This window comes from Ananas comosus, linkage group 2 (assembly GCF_001540865.1).
Source record: "Ananas comosus cultivar F153 linkage group 2, ASM154086v1, whole genome shotgun sequence".
Taxonomy (NCBI): domain Eukaryota; kingdom Viridiplantae; phylum Streptophyta; class Magnoliopsida; order Poales; family Bromeliaceae; genus Ananas; species Ananas comosus.
In genome coordinates this window covers 15,126,373-15,142,359 of record NC_033622.1, presented here as the reverse complement: position 1 = coordinate 15,142,359, position 15,987 = coordinate 15,126,373, and the positions used below count along the sequence as shown (strand labels likewise).

General features: G+C 35.6%; 2 protein-coding genes across 12 annotated transcripts; one reads left to right on the top strand and one right to left on the bottom strand.

Annotated features, from left to right (window-relative positions):
- Positions 2,165-15,275, bottom strand: LOC109703605. 11 transcript variants are annotated; one of them, XM_020224323.1, is made up of 19 exons: positions 14,956-15,261; positions 14,016-14,133; positions 13,133-13,326; positions 12,937-13,044; positions 12,780-12,844; positions 12,566-12,671; positions 12,109-12,192; positions 11,038-11,184; positions 10,620-10,748; positions 10,160-10,227; positions 9,774-9,807; positions 9,592-9,676; positions 9,034-9,101; positions 8,848-8,961; positions 8,713-8,748; positions 8,460-8,546; positions 8,167-8,258; positions 7,917-8,049; positions 2,165-2,311 (listed from the first exon to the last, which is right to left on the bottom strand). In XM_020224323.1, the coding sequence occupies exons 1-18, from the start codon at positions 15,136-15,138 to the stop codon at positions 7,947-7,949; spliced, it is 1,821 nt and encodes a 606-aa protein (XP_020079912.1). In that variant the 5' UTR covers positions 15,139-15,261; the 3' UTR covers positions 2,165-2,311; positions 7,917-7,946. The 11 variants fall into 11 exon arrangements, 8 of the variants coding, with proteins under 8 accessions (XP_020079912.1, XP_020079887.1, XP_020079896.1 ...); XM_020224298.1 differs by lacking the exon at positions 2,165-2,311 and adding an exon at positions 3,149-3,451; XM_020224307.1 differs by lacking the exon at positions 2,165-2,311 and adding an exon at positions 7,541-7,737.
- On the top strand, positions 3,748-7,534 carry LOC109703660 (uncharacterized protein At1g04910-like). The gene is made up of 6 exons (XM_020224369.1): positions 3,748-4,363; positions 4,514-4,682; positions 6,174-6,263; positions 6,352-6,635; positions 6,822-7,080; positions 7,167-7,534. The coding sequence occupies exons 1-6, from the start codon at positions 3,858-3,860 to the stop codon at positions 7,386-7,388; spliced, it is 1,530 nt and encodes a 509-aa protein (XP_020079958.1). The 5' UTR covers positions 3,748-3,857; the 3' UTR covers positions 7,389-7,534.

Genomic DNA, 15,987 nt, shown 5'->3' with positions numbered 1-15,987 from the left:
TCGGTATTATACAAGGAATTACAATGCAGGTTAATCAATTTTCCCACGTAAATATATTCTTAAATTAATTGATGGTGTACTACAAGTCACTTAATAGTAAACACTTCTAGATGAGAGGCGAGCTACTTCAGTATTTTATATTAGTTCGATCTCTAAAAGGAATCGGTTTTACACGTAAAAACGTATATATACATCATGGACTTAAGAGAGATTTATCTTTCCTTTTTCCCGGATCAGGAGCATATTATTATATAAATTAAACCCCATGCTATTCGCTTCTTTTTATTTTTCTAAAAATAAATTTAGCTAAGAATGTGAAACAACTAGATTTCGAAGTTGGGGCCTAGGGTACCGACCATTAATCCTTTTGCCATTTGCACCAGGAATGGTTGATAAATGTGTTTTTTTTTTTCACTTCCAAGGACTTGTGATGGACTGAGTGTGCTTTCCACATATTGCTTCTTCCAAACAACCAATTTGAGCTAAGCAAATTCCTTCTCTAAAAGCTAAATTGCTTGAGAATGGTTCAAATTAATTGGTGTTTAACAATAAACAGGGGGTTAGTTGGGGTAATGAGATAATTGGAATCATTATTAAGAGGGGCAGATGGGTACAATTTGGTACAATCTAATAATTAAGGACATGCCGTGGCTAAATGTTTTGATTTGACCACCCAATCTGATGTTTAGTTGATTGCCATGTTCTTTGATTATCGGAAGGTAATCAATTCCAATCAAGAGCAAACTTCCACCATCAAAGCATGATTAACACAACAATTAATAGATGAAACAATCCTCTTGCTAATTGCATAAAGTTCATAATGGGTGGAATATCAGGACAACAGAATAAGATATTTAATAATAATATTTATTTAACATAAAGATTTTCTATAACAATATATTTAATATGAAGATTTTTTTTTGCGATTAAGAGTTTTGAGTTTGATTTTTGCTCACCAATTATCAAATTTTGAATATTCAATCAAAACCACCGATCAGGTATACGAAACCAAACCGAGTATTTTTTTTTTACACTGTATTTTATTATCACATGTAACGCAACTTTTCATAATACTAAACAGAGTTTTAAAAAATATGATTTTTTTAGTACAATAACTTTGTTAACAAACTTTTTTAAACTACTAATTTTTAATCAGTGTGTCGTTCACTGAAACTAAACTCGTTATGTATTTCTTTATATATATATATGTTAGAAAAGATTGATTTGGACTGCTTAACTATCATGAAGTAGATTAACCTATGTTCCATTAGGCATGTGGGTTTAGTACAAAGTGCAAGGAATCGGAATCATATATACATAATGGTCTTAAACAAATAATGTTCATTTTGTGACAACGCTTAGTTGTCTGATGAAACCTAGTGAGCTACCACAGAATACAACAGTGGGGTAGAATCACATGGTTGGCTTTGATATTAATCCTAACAAATTTGTAGGGCTTACTTGTCCTTTTATATAGAAAATAATTTAGGGTTCCACCCGAGTCAATAGAGGTTACGTTAACGTGCGAGCTTATCTTTATTTAGTCCCCACTAGTGGGTGAGAGAGTGCTTTCATGGTGTTTTCTCTTTTCCCCGGAAGATATAAAAGGGAGAATATGTCATGGTTCTATCAATAAGTCCATGATTGAGTACTTTGATGAACAAGATAAAGAAAAAAAACAAATTTTTTTGATAAAAGATTATGTATTGTTGGTTATTGAACTTTGAATGAAATTAAATTCAATAAATAAAGCTCAACAACTTAAATGAAATTTCGTCAAAAATACAGTGGCCAATCGCGTAACTAATTAATTTCCCAAGTTTTTTTTTTTTCCATTTAGATTGAATAGAAGTATTCAAAATATTTTATATAAAACGATGGTTATAAACTACACGAAGCGGGGCATTCGTACACAACTTTTGCTCCCCAAGATTAGTATTTAGAGATAGACGGTATCTAACACAATTAACTAAAAATTTAATGACTTATATTTGAAGTTCAAGTTCGAAGTCTAATTTTTTATAATTTTAGCTGAATTCATTTCCGAAAAATGATCCAGGAGTATAGTTTGTCATGTTTCTCTTAAAAAAAAAAAAAACAAAACAAAAGAACAAAAGATTGGTACTTAGGGACACATGGTCACAATGGCTATAATATCCTAATAAATACCTAAATTCGACGTGCACCTTGAAAGAGCATTATAGGAAGGAAATTATAATCGGTCTCCATCTTTGAAAGAAACGTGCTTCTATTACATGACGTATATAGATGCGATGATTATTTCCCCACCTCGATCGCATCTTCTTCTCACCTTCATAATCAAATTCAAAGTCAATGCTGTAATAATACAGCTAAAAATTATATAAAACAATATAGAAGTATATAGGCCTTTTTGCATAAAAAATCCACTTATTTTGGGCTTTTGCAAAACTGGGTCACCTTTTTCGTTTTTGCAGATTCGGTCCGCTTTTTCAGCAAACTGACCAAAATACCCTTATTACTTTTTCTCTTTCCTCTTTCTCTCTCCTCTTCGTTTCTGTCGTTCTTTTTTTTTTTTTTCTCGCCGAAAAAAAAAGGCGGACCGTCGCCTTCTTCTTCACCGTCGTCTCCCTCCTCACCATCCTTCTTCACCGTCGCCCCCCTCCTCACCCTCCTCTCCACCGCCCGCGACCCCCTNCCCACTAGTGGGTGAGAGAGTGCTTTCATGGTGTTTTCTCTTTTCCCCGGAAGATATAAAAGGGAGAATATGTCATGGTTCTATCAATAAGTCCATGATTGAGTTCTTTGATGAACAAGATAAAGAAAAAAAAACAAATTTTTTTGATAAAAGATTATGTATTGTTGGTTATTGAACTTCGAATGAAATTAAATTCAATAAATTTAAGCTCAATAACTTAAATGAAATTTCGTCAAAAATACAGTGGCCAATCGCGTAACTAATTAATTTCCCAAGTTTTTTTTTTCCCATTTAGATTGAATAAAAGTATTCAAAATATTTTATATAAAACGATGGTTATAAAACTACACGAAGCGGGGCATTCGTACACAACTTTTGCTCCCCAAGATTAGTATTTAGAGATAGACGGTATCTAACACAATTGACTAAAAATTTAATGATTTATATTTGAAGTTCAAGTTCGAAGTCTAATTTTTTATAATTTTAACTGAATTCATTTCTGAAAAATGATCCAGGATCAGTATAGTATAGTTTGTCATGCTTCTCTGAAAAAAGAACAAAATATAAAAGAACAAAAGATTGGTACTTAGGGACACATGGTCACAATGGCTATAATATCCTAATAAATACCAAAATTCGACGTGCACCTTGTGAAAGAGCATTATAGGAAGGAAATTATAATCGGTCTCCATCTTCGAAAGAAACGTGCTTCTATTACATGACGTATATAGATGCGATGATTATTTCTCCACCTCGATCGCATCTTCTTCTCACCTTCATAATGAAATTCAAAGTCAATGCTGTAATAATACAGCTAAAAATTATATAAAACAATATAGAAGTTTATAAATTGAGATTAGAGAAATCGACACGTAGATCACGAACACATGAATCATTTTTTATTTCGTTTTACTAATATACTTTTTTTAATAGTCCAGTCGACATGACGATAATTAAATCTCTTAACTAAAAGCCGTGTTAGGTACCATAATAATAATAATAATAATAATAATAATAATATATATATATATATATATATTCTTTTGCTTCTTAACTTTATTCCTCGCACTTCTCTCTCTCTCTCCTCTAGCCGTAACATAAAAATGATCACTAAGGCCTTATAATTAGGAGAACTAAGCCATTAGAGGAGATCACACCGCGAGTTAATTAGCTAATCACAATGTCCTCTCATTCCTACATCTCCATCACTCAAAAACCCATTTCTCTGATCAAACTGAAACAACCAAAATCCTCATCAAAACACAAGCTCCTGCTCCAGCTCCTCCCGTCCCCGCGCCGCGCCGGACGCTTCTTCGTTCCGTTCCTCGCCATCTGGGCATTGCTCAACTTCTCCCAACTCCCCCTCCCTCCGCTGTCCTGCGGGCGCTTCTTGCCGCGCCTCCGACCTCCGCTGCGTCCGCACGACGAGTTCTGGCGGTGGGCGCAGGCGACGACCACGGTCCATGCGCAGCCGTGCCTGAGCTTCAGCGAGTCGTACCGTAACACGTCATCGGATCAGGATACGACGACGGCGACGGCGCCGCGGAAGTACATGATTGCGGTGGTGTCCGGAGGGCTCAACCAGCAGCGGAACCAGATCATCGACGCGGTCGTCGTCGCACGGATCTTAAAGGCGGCGCTTGTCGTGCCGGTGCTGCAGGTCAATCAAGTGTGGGGCGACGAGAGGTAGGGAGGGTGTGTACGTACACGTACGTAGCTAGGGTGCTTATGTTATTGAATTATTAGTGAGGAGTACTGGTTGGGTTAATAACCTTGGATTAATATATAAGTACTCATATTAGGATATGTGCATGCTTTGTTTTTGTTCTAGTGCAGTGAATTTGGGGATATATTTGATGTTGGGCATTTCAAAATGACGCTGAAGGATGACGTGGCAGTGGTTTCGACATTGCCGGCGACGCACCTCATGCGGCGGCGGGTGAGGGCGCCGGTGATGCCGTTCAACGCCGACGAGGATTGGGTGCGGACGAACTACATGCACAAGGTGTGTTAAAATGCTCGCCGAATACTTACCTCTAAATTTATAATCTGAGAAGTCGAAGGCTCCAATTTTATTTTATTTTATTTTATTTTATTTTCTAATAAATGCACAGTTTTAGAGTATTAAATCCTAAGAGGTACTGTAGTTATTAAAAGCTAACCTTTTTCGCTCTCCAAAACAATCTACTACCTTGTCATTCTGGGACCAACCAGTTAAAAGTGCAGGGCCCAGCAAGTTAGAAAATGCAACACGTAAACAGCACAAGGTACTCCAGTATTTAAAGCACGGCCCCTTGGATGTTTAAAATATTTTATAGTCATTCTTTTTCCCTTCTACGCAATAAAATGGTTTGAATAGCATTGGTGGAAGAAGACAAATAACATATCAATCATAGAACAAGTAGCAAAGTATTTGGTGGTTGGTATCTGAGACCCAAATTCGAATTCTAATTGATTCACATTTTTAGCTAAGTTTATTTCTAAATGAAATAAATGAAGTGGATAGCGTGCTACTTATCTCTCTCAAAAAAAAAAAAAACTTATCAATCATGGATTACTAAACTGTTGTTCACTACCTATCTCTCAAAAAAAAAAAAAAAAAAAAAAAAAAAAAACTCCAGTGAATCAACTAGCAAAACAGTTTGGCTTTTATGGTTTTGATTAGCATTGAAAAACTGAAGGATTCCAAACCCTCGGAGTTGCCTAAGCATTATAAACAAATCTATGCAAATCAATGCTCAAACTGGCAATTCGTATATAGAAAATTAATTGCTGGACTTTGAAGAATGTGATCACATGGGGACCCTGCATCTCTTCTGAATTAACTTATTTAGTTTAAGACCAAAGACCTTGTTTATTCTAAGGCAATATAATGCTATCAAGATCACATGAATACGTTAAGACCAAAGACCTTGTTTATTCTAAGGCAATATAATGCTATCAAGATCACATGAATACGTTGTAGATTAGATTGTTCTTAAGAGCCCTTTTTAAATTTGTTTCCATGGTACAAAAACAGCAAGTTACATTCCGATTACAGAGTCTACCATGTGGTGTCCAAAGCATGACAACTATTGCCAACTTAGGTCGCACTTTGACTGAAGTTAAAATATTTATGTAGGATTTTGGATTTCCGAAAGTAAAAGCTCTAATTGGGAATGATTTTAGTCACAAAGCTTCCTAAACTTCTAAAGAAAACTATTTCCTTAGTGGATTGTAGCCTTCATCTAGGTTCACAGTAAGGTTCTTATTCTCTTTCCTAATCACCTCCGCATCTCTGCACCTAATATATGCATTTACTTCCGATCCTTCAGCTCTTTCACAGTAACGAGAACTTAAAATCAGAAACTACAGTATAATTTTCTGCATCAACAGGTATGGTTATTAAAATGTCCTTTTTCTTGATTCCGACCGACACACCAAAGACTGTTCAAATACGAACACAGAAATTTCTTAGACCTATCTAAACCTATGGATCAATGATATTCCTCTGCAGCTTAGCAGGGACAGCATTCTTCTTCTCCGAGCTTTTGACTCTAGACTCGCCAAGAATCTCTCCTCTGACCTACAAAAGCTAAGATGCAAGGTAAGACCTTTCGTGGTCCTCAAAGTCAATTTGTTCATACAAAATTTAACTTATGCGACTAAAACTAGGACCATACAAAATCTTGTAGGTGGCTTTTGAGGCTTTAAAGTTCCAACCATGGATTGAAGATCTTGCAGAGAAATTCATTACTAGGATGAGAGTGGAAGGACCATACATGGCCTTGCATCTAAGGCTAGAGAAGGATGTATGGGTTAGAACAGGTTGCCACTCAGGGTTAGGTGCGGAAGCCGACCTTTTGATTGCAAATGAACGCGCATCAAAACCTCAATTCTTAACATCTCGTACTAAGCTCACAGCCCAACAGCGTTACCATGCCGGTCTTTGCCCCCTCAATGCCAATGAGATCTCTAGGTACACTCCACTGGCATTTTAATCTTATCTCCTGCTTTAGTGAGTATACGACTAGTTGGTTTGGACCCATAATCCTGGATTAACATGCTTGTCCTTTCGACTGTGGTAGTATTATTCATTCATTGTTTGGTTTTAACTACTGCAGCTCTCTACTAAGGCATTGTTAATCTTCTTTCTGTCTTATAGGATGCTAAAAGGACTTGGTGCATCTGAAGACACAAGGATCTACTGGGCTGGGGGTGAACCTTTTGGAGGAGAAAAAGCACTTCAACCACTGAAATCACAGTTCCCCAAATTATTCAACAAATGGAACCTAGCAAGGCACGGCGAACTCGATGCTCTTAAGCATAAACCATCAGTGCTCGCTGCATTAGACTATGAAGTCTGCCTCAGGAGTCAGCTCTTCATAGCAAGCCATGGAGGAAACATGGCACGCTCCTTACAGGTAAAATAGACTGCGAACTTTTCTATATCGGCTTGAAAATTGATTAATTGGCCTTTCCTAACTCTACTTATCTGATTACTGATCAGGGACATCGAACTTATATGGGTTATGGCAAGCCTATCAGACCAAACAAGAAGCTACTAGTACAGTTATTCATGAACAACACCTTAAGTGATACGGAGATCAGGAAGAAAATAAAAGAAATGCACACAGATTCTTTAGATTCAGCATCACATTTCAATGTTAGTTCAAACAGAGATGTCATTTCCTTTCCTTTTCCGCATTGCATGTGTACAAACCAAACATAAGTTTGAGTTACAAACAAATTGTTTGACATGGCTTACAAGTACATAGCAGATGTTTGTAAATAAATTGAGAGCTATTTACAAACATATCCTATGTACTTGCATCTGGGAAACTCTTTTTAGGTAAATATAATGATTCAGTTAGTCAACTTGTATTAACAACTTGTTTGGCCTGATTCGTGTGGCCCAAAATGCTTAATCCGACATTAACAATACTAAAGTGCTTGTTCCCAACATAGGCATGTATATTCGTACTCTATCTTATTAGTGTATGATGACAAGAGGAGTTCCAAGAGGTGGGGTTCGCAATATGATAAACTTCAGATCACCAATTTACTAGCCATCCTCTTTTCTCCGTAAAATAAAAAGAAAGAAAGAGGAGAAATTTCAAAAATGTAAAAAATGGTAATTTGATGAAATAGTGCCTCTAAAAAAAAACTCGATAAAAATTTTCAAAAATTAAAACATTGCAAAAAGAAACAACACCAAATTGATCTCTCTATATAGCAGAGTAAAACTATACCAGCTTACCTTAGATCTGGAGTTCTCTTTCCGAGCCATTTACTCCGTTTGATTATAATCTAAACCTGCTCCATACTTCCATGCTTCCAACTGCCGTCTCCACTCATATTTCTTCTTTGGTGGTAGGGATTCAACCCATGACCTTCATAATAAATATTTAAAAGAAAAGGTCTTAAAAGTCATTGCTTCATAAGCAACAGCAAAATGTAGCACCAGAAAAATCTGCATGCATGCTAAATAAACAGCTATGGCCGTGTACCTAATGATAGGATCAATAAAACTGGATAGAAACGTGTAATAGCCAAGCATCATAAAATGAACCGACCAGTCAAGGATCACATCAGTTCCAACCTAAATAAAGCAACAACAAAAAATAGCAGCAGATTCTTTCACAACTCCAGCAAAATATCAATATAAAAATGCAGATGCATTCGACAAAGTCATTTATATCTCAGGGAAAATCTATTGGAAAATGCTTTGTTAGTTAAAAGAAGTACCTTGCAAATTTAAATTACTAGATGCAGGGAAAAAAAATGATAATCTCGACTTCACCTGCTTAAATATTGAGGGTATGATCAGGGGCTGGGATAGCATAACAGAACCCAAAGTTTTTACCAGAGGACCAAACTGTATTACATCCTACAAATGCACAATAATATTAAATTACATCTAATTTCTATTACAAGAGCTTGCGTGATGTCAACTATAAGACAGCAGGCTAGCAAAACTAAATATTTCCAGCAGTTTTACATAGGAAAAAGTAAAATTAGAAAGAATGAATTAGAATCATGTACCAACTAACAACCTGGAGAAATGGCCGAAGAACTGAATCCCCAAGCTTCTGGTGAAATATAATGAGATTCCACAAAAGAATTTCAAAAATCAAAGCTACATAAGCATGTAATTTATAAGGAAGCTTTTATGGAAAAAGAAGCTCTACCTGCATGGATTGAAAATTCACATAAAGAAGCTCATTAATAAAATTTGGTGAAACATCAACACGTGGCCTTGCCGACATTGCCCTCTGAAACAACCATGATGCACTTAAATTTGGCTGCAACATGAAGAATTATGTTAAGGCCTTTGCATTGGATTATCTTAGTAAAGTTGAACTGGAAATACTAACCAAGTAAGGATTTAGCAACCGCAAACTATGTGAATCTAAGAGATCTCCCGCCATTGCTTCATATATACCTTAATCTCCGAAAACCAAAAGGAATGTTAGTCTGCATTCATCGATGTAAGTTTCTAAAAATCATGGTCAAATAACATATAGAACATAAAGATCACATCCTATAATTTGTGTTGCTTTCCCTAGGAATCTGTTTCTTCACTGAAACGTATGAAGTGTAAGGTAAATTCAGATTTCCACCCAAATTAATATAACGTTTGTTATTCCTTTCACTAGATCCCTCTCTAAATGCCAGCCAGATAATGTGAGAATAATGAGTTTAACTAATTAGCGTTCTAACAACAGGAATGCTAGCACTTATTTTGATAAAAAGAACATCAAAAGAATTTTTTAAATGGTCGCTACTTGTGGTGATCAACTTATGATTACAGTTTGCAAATTGTAGAACTTATTCATGAAATTTCACAATTTCATCCATTGTATGTTGTTTTTCGATTCTTACACGGTGAAGTGAATGGTCCAACTTAAATGATCAATTTAAGCCCTATATACCAGTTGAAAGCCGGCTTAAATGTCGCATGATGCTCCCAAAACCTCCAAAAGAAACTGGTGACTGGATTCCACTAGCATCACCAACCTGCAGTATACTTATTAAATGAAAATAATTGAAGAATAAAGAATAGAATGACTTAGCAGGCATTCATTAAGTCAAAAGGAATCACAATATCATATACCTGTAAAACACGATCAAATGCTGCTGACAAGGGGCTGTAAGAATTGAGATTATGAGAGGTGTCAAAATGCAAACGAATAGAAGTTAAAGTAAACTTTTATTTTGAATTCCACAAAGTTCCATGAATACAACTAAACTTTGCAGGAGAAACATGAAATAATTGAATCGTAAAATCAGTTCTGACTCGGGACTAATACTAGGTTCATGATCATTTCAAAGTGCATGGTTCCTTAACATATATGGGTCCAAATCAATAGAGTAAGGAGGGAAAAGGACGAAGAATATTCTTATATATGCACAAGTATCCCTAGTATCAGAAAAACACATAGCTGAGAAACAAAAGTACAAGAAGAGTTCACTCCACAACATAGTTAATCAGGGTGTTACCTATCACGATAAGTAGGAAAAATGCCGAAGATGACTCTAAGAATTTCCAATTGGTCAAGAGATATGCCCTATTAAGCAGAATAGACATAACAACTGATCATTTAGAAGTAAGTGATAAATGTAATAAACTAACTTGAATCATGAAATGAAGGTAAGGTTTCAAATGGATTATGATAATACTACATTACTACATAATATAACTTCCAGAGATTTCCTTTACTTCGCTGAGAATGTGATCTTTAAGAAGTTTCACATTATGCTGAAAATGAATTCCCTTTATTCAGATGTTTCACCTACAATGACTCTCTTACGAAGAATAAAATGTTCCTTTTGCGTCAAGAAACTTATACCACAATGTAAAAGTTTATGAGATATGGCCTTGATAAATATGATACAAACAATGTAATAAAAATAAAATAAAATAAGAAATTATTTTTTTAAAAAAAAACTCAATACTAACCTGATAAGCTGGCATAAGATCCCAATATTCCTCTAAAAGCTCTTCCAACTTCAGAGCCCCAGGTTGTGCATCAACATAAGTGAACATATAAGTGGTGCGATCAGTGGGACCAGAACCAGCAGGAAATGCCTAGAAAACTGTTCAGATAAGACCAAGATCTGACCAATCTATGTTGTAATAGATAATATGCACAAATTATGACTGATTAAAATCAGCTCTATTAACAGCTTAATTTACCTTTTATGCAAAAGTTAGAGAGGGTGTTGAGCCTACTTTATGTCGTATTATGCAGAAACTCATTGTATTTAAGGAGTAAGGATATAATTGTTTTGAAGGTCCACTGTAAGGTGATAATGTAAGATATGTCTAATTTCTGGTGTACTTTTGGTTAGAACTGAGATGAGAATAAGAAATAAACCTCCCAAAAGTACTGTGCAACTGAATTTCCAGCTTTCTTCACAGATGAGCTGCTAAAAATGACATCACTTGTCGTATTATTACAAAAACCACGAGCACAAGAGCCAACAACAAGGCATACTCCATCTGGTTTTCTAGCACGGCGTATCTATTAAATAAATTAGATGAGCTAGAAGTCCATGGAATTGGAAACCAATTAAAACAAGAATAATAAAATAGTTTTGGCACTAATTATAGTCACTTAGATTGATATTGAACACAAAACAAGGGATAAAGAGTTATCACAGTGGCTTGCAATCAATTCTAAGCTTGGAATCAGTTCTAAGTAGTCCCATTCTTCAGTTGTTCTATTTAGTGCTGTTCTTTGCTAAGTAATGTTGATTTTTTTTTTCTTTTTATGATATCTACTTGCCATGGCAAATATGACAACATTATCACTTTGAAGTTAGTTGTTCTTAACAGATCATCATGTAAAAAGTATTAGCAGTGTTGTTTCCATCCATTGAATTATACTGCCCTCCTACACTAATTCATGACCATTCCCCTTATGAAAAGAATATATGGTTACTTCCAAAACCACGCTCAGATTGACAATACTTCATATCAGGTGATTCCATTTATAACCCTATTGAGTGATTGAACACACAGACTTATTGCATTTTAAAAAAAAAACTTTTGCAGCATCTTTTAATCTAAATTTCCAGAATCGTTCGGAAGTATCACAAGAATGAAAATCTATTCCGAATTGTGGTTAGCTCATGATATAAAGATTATTTCACACTTCCATTTTTCATTACCATACATCATCACCAAACCGTTGAACAATGGATTTAGCAATTTTAAGCTAAGTTTCATACAAAATTGATCCTCCGGCTTATTATAATGATTGTGCAATCCATCTGATGTTTCACCATCTAGATTAGTATATGATAGGTTACAGAAGAAAGAAAACAGCCTGAGGTATCAACTTCTATATATAGATTGCCCAAGTCTCTCAAAGCCTGAAATATACATGCACAGAAAAGCAACAATTTCCACCAAGAGTATGTAAGCAACATGCTTAAAGACATACCTGCCTCACAACTGGAGAGAAATTTCCCATAGAATCAATAACTAGGCGACAAGACAGAGCCTCACCATCATTCAGTTGAAGAATCTGAACAATAAAATTAACATGTTACTATCTGGAATCCAAGTCTTGTTGCTTATAGAGCTTCATCACCGTTACCCAGAATACAGAAATGGACAAACTATACAACCAATATCAGGAGAGTAATGACAAAACAGAAAGGAAGCAAACATTCAGAATGCCAATGTTGTTCGGGTCATCGTCATTATCACGTAATGGATCAGAAAAGGAATTTAATATACCAGAATCAGTAAATAATGTTTTATGCAAGATAGTAGGCTTTTGTTATAATGTTTTATGCAACATTTAAATAAAACATGAAAACAAATTCACATGATAGTAGGCTTCTGTTACACTTCATAATGCAGCAATTACAGAAATGTAGTGATTTTTGACTTACCGCAACATCATCATAAATGCATATACTAGACAAACTTTTGCCTTCGAATATAATCCCACCTAAGGAAATAAAACGCTTCTTCATAATCTCCAAAAGTTTCACTGGCCTACATCCACAGATTACAGATCATGCATTATCCAAGCTTGCCACTTAGTGGCAATACCTGTTTTTGTTAATGACATCATTATAGCATAAAAGTCTGATATTGACTTACGAAACTCCAAGATTAAGAATGTCCTCCACCCAAATGTCACCTTTCTTCTCAAACCCACACCTATTCTGAAAAAAGAGCAAGACAATAGTTATAGAAATGCTAGACGAAGATTATATGATCAAATCGGCAATGGCAGCAAAGAGTTCCATGAAGTTACAGGATTGAACTTAATTGCAGTAATCTGTTCAATTTCTTCTTCAGAAAGAAGACCAAGTTTGACAAGTTCCATTAGCTCTTTTCTTGAAATATTCCATTCTTGTTCTCTCTGAGAAAAAGCACAAGTAAACACTTTAAAGCACATCGAAAATAGATGTTATCATATGGATAACTCTATAATTGCCATAGAGACTAACCCCTTTAAGGATGTTTCTTTCGACAATTCCAACATGAAGACCTTTGGAACTGAGAGCTGTAGCAACAAAAACACCCAAAGTGCCACCGCAAACTATTACGTCAAAGACTCTTCTAGCATTGTCCCGCAGATCCGACTGGAGAGATGAACCAGGAACTCTAGAAACAACTTCAAGAATTTTCTCTGAATTTGAACCTGACAAGCTCACAATTTTATCTCTCAGAAATGTTCAATAACCAAATTGTGATAAAAGATGTAGGCTTAAAAAGTTCGCTTGCATTTTAATTTAGTGTATAGACTGATATCTAGTTTTGCGTTCTGATCCATATTCTATAACTTCAGGGAATCCTTTTCTCTTTAGAAACTTGATATGCTTTACAGGTTGATGTAACATCCAGAAATCTTATACTATCTGAACATGCAGTTGGCGGGGATATCAAGCCATCTGTAAATGCCATTAACCTTGTCAATTCAGTTTCTGTCTAATATTTCAGGGAACTTTCAAAGACCGACCAGGAACAGATATAAACCTCCAGCAAGTCTCTAGAAATGACAGTGATGCAAAATATTAATTAATTCTCCATAAGGCTGACAGCAGAAATGCATGTTATATGGAATGAAGAGTGCAGTATATTCTATGATCTCACAAAATATAAGGAACAGAAAGTAGGAAAGATGAGAAAACACTTGAAGCATAGACAGAAGAATGTTCAGAAAATGACCTATACTCTGCATATAAAGTATCATGAGGCTTTTGGATCATAGTTGAACAAGATGGTCAGTCATTTTTAGTGGAGAAATTTTCAAATTGATGAACAACGCAAAACAGAAAGTGGCTATAAACTTTAATATATTAAGCAGTTTGCTGATAATACAAAACCTACCTATTGGAGCAGAACAAATACTAGACCACAGCTGATCCAATCTTTTCAAAGCATTGTATGAGTAAGCCCCTCCTGCACCACCAACTTCATCACTCCCAGAAATTCTTTCCATTATGCTCTACAAGATTTACCATATTTAGTTAGATATTAATAACAAGAAATTACCAGAAGATCTCTAACTAAATTAAAAATATGTAAAATAGACACTGAATATGTAAAAAAAGATCTTTCTATTATCTTAGGAAAACAAAATAACAATGTATTGTTTGCATTACATTCAAGATCTGGTCAGGCTCCAGATTTTACTACATCAAAGCAAGGAACCCCAACCCAGTTTTGAGTCGTCTTCCTGCTATCAATTGAAACTGCTGCTAAACATTCTATCCCTTATTTTTCATAAAATCAGCTAGAGAATAATTGAAACTGCTGCTAAACATTCTATCCCTTATTCTTCATAAAATCGGCTAGAGAATCCACTATCCAAGAACATTTGAATTGACCTCCATATTCAAAAACGTCGAATTTAAATCGGAGCTAATGGAATCAAATAGGTAACAACTAAAGAATGAAATAAGGCGCATAAAATTAAAAACTTCAAACTCAGATTTTTACAGCCAAACAATGAGTAGAGGTTTGCAATTAAGATGTTCCTTCCTCCAACATCTTAACTTCGTTCTGATTTCACAATTATGATCCAATCACAATGTCCTTCATGGAATCAAGGTTTCATTCAACTTGCTCATATAACTTTCTCTTGCTGCATCCACGTAGCTTGTTGCATTCTAATTTCGCGAGTTCTAAGACACAGAATCGACCACCAAGATCAAAGGTACAAACAAAATCGACATGGACGATACACCTCACAAACCACTTCTTGCAAAAACAGAATTAAGAACTTCAAGAGCAAGAAAGCGAGAGAGCTTTGCGAAGAAGCGCTTACTTGGGTTCTAGAAGTGACCGCAGAGGCTCTAGGAAACCGAGTGAACGAGGGCTTCTTGGGTGCGACCCCTCGTCTCCTCGCCCCATAATGTGTGGATAATAACAGAGGTGGCGATTGGATTTGGAGCACGGTTTCTTGAAGCCGAAGTAGCATGGCGATTGGCGAGTGAGAAGAGACTTTCATGGGCAATTCGACGAGCACCTCGTGGCCTCCTTTTTATGGTGTATTTACTAACACGCGCGAGAGAGAAGCTCTAACGGTAACTTTTCACCATATCTGCTCCCCGACGGGGTCGTGTGTGGAAACGTTCCACGTCGTTTGGCTGCTTCCGAACCAAACCGCACCAAAAAGCCGCTTTGTTTTCGATTCGCGTTGAACTCGGATCGGATTTATATGTGCGACCGACCTAGTGATGTTAATAGGTATGGATATCCGAAATTTTTATCCGAATCCGAACCCGAATGAAACGGATATATCCGATACTAAATAGATATGGATTTGGATATAGATTTTGACTGTACCCGACCCGAATCCGAATCCGAACCCAATTCGAACCAGAATTTATTTTGTATTTTATTTTTATATATATATATATATATATATATATATATATATATATAAATTTGATGTTATATTTGAATTTATATTTTAAAAATTTAGATTTAATATAATATATTTTGAAATATTGAAAAAGTAAATAACTGTTTCGGATTCAAATTTTTGGGTTCGGGTTCAGATTTCGGATTTTTTGTCGGGTTCGGGTTTGGATATGAATTTTTAAAATCCGTCAAGTTCGGATTCGGATTCGGGTTTCGGGTTTGGAGTCGGGTTCGGATTCGAAAATCCGACCCATTGACATCTCTAGACCGACCAGAGATAGATGAGATAACATAGATGTTCGATCTTTTTTCTTTTCTTGTTTTTTTTTTTTTTTTTTGTGCATGTGTTTACAACCAAATAAGATAAGATAATTATGGAGCGACAATTCTTGAATTGTCAGTTATAAAATGAATTCTAAGTTCAGTGTTTGGC

Coding starts and splice junctions, on each gene's coding strand:
- LOC109703660 (XM_020224369.1), top strand. CDS start 3,858: ATGTCCTCTCATTCCTACATCTCCATCACTCAAAAACCCATTTCTCTG. Junction 4,364..4,513: donor CAAGTGTGGGGCGACGAGAG/GTAGGGAGGGTG, acceptor GTTCTAGTGCAG/TGAATTTGGGGATATATTTG. Junction 6,636..6,821: donor AATGCCAATGAGATCTCTAG/GTACACTCCACT, acceptor TCTGTCTTATAG/GATGCTAAAAGGACTTGGTG.
- LOC109703605 (XM_020224323.1), bottom strand. CDS start 15,138: ATGAAAGTCTCTTCTCACTCGCCAATCGCCATGCTACTTCGGCTTCAA. Junction 13,045..13,132: donor AAAGAAACATCCTTAAAGGG/GTTAGTCTCTAT, acceptor GCTTTTTCTCAG/AGAGAACAAGAATGGAATAT. Junction 12,193..12,565: donor GCATTTATGATGATGTTGCG/GTAAGTCAAAAA, acceptor TTTATTGTTCAG/ATTCTTCAACTGAATGATGG.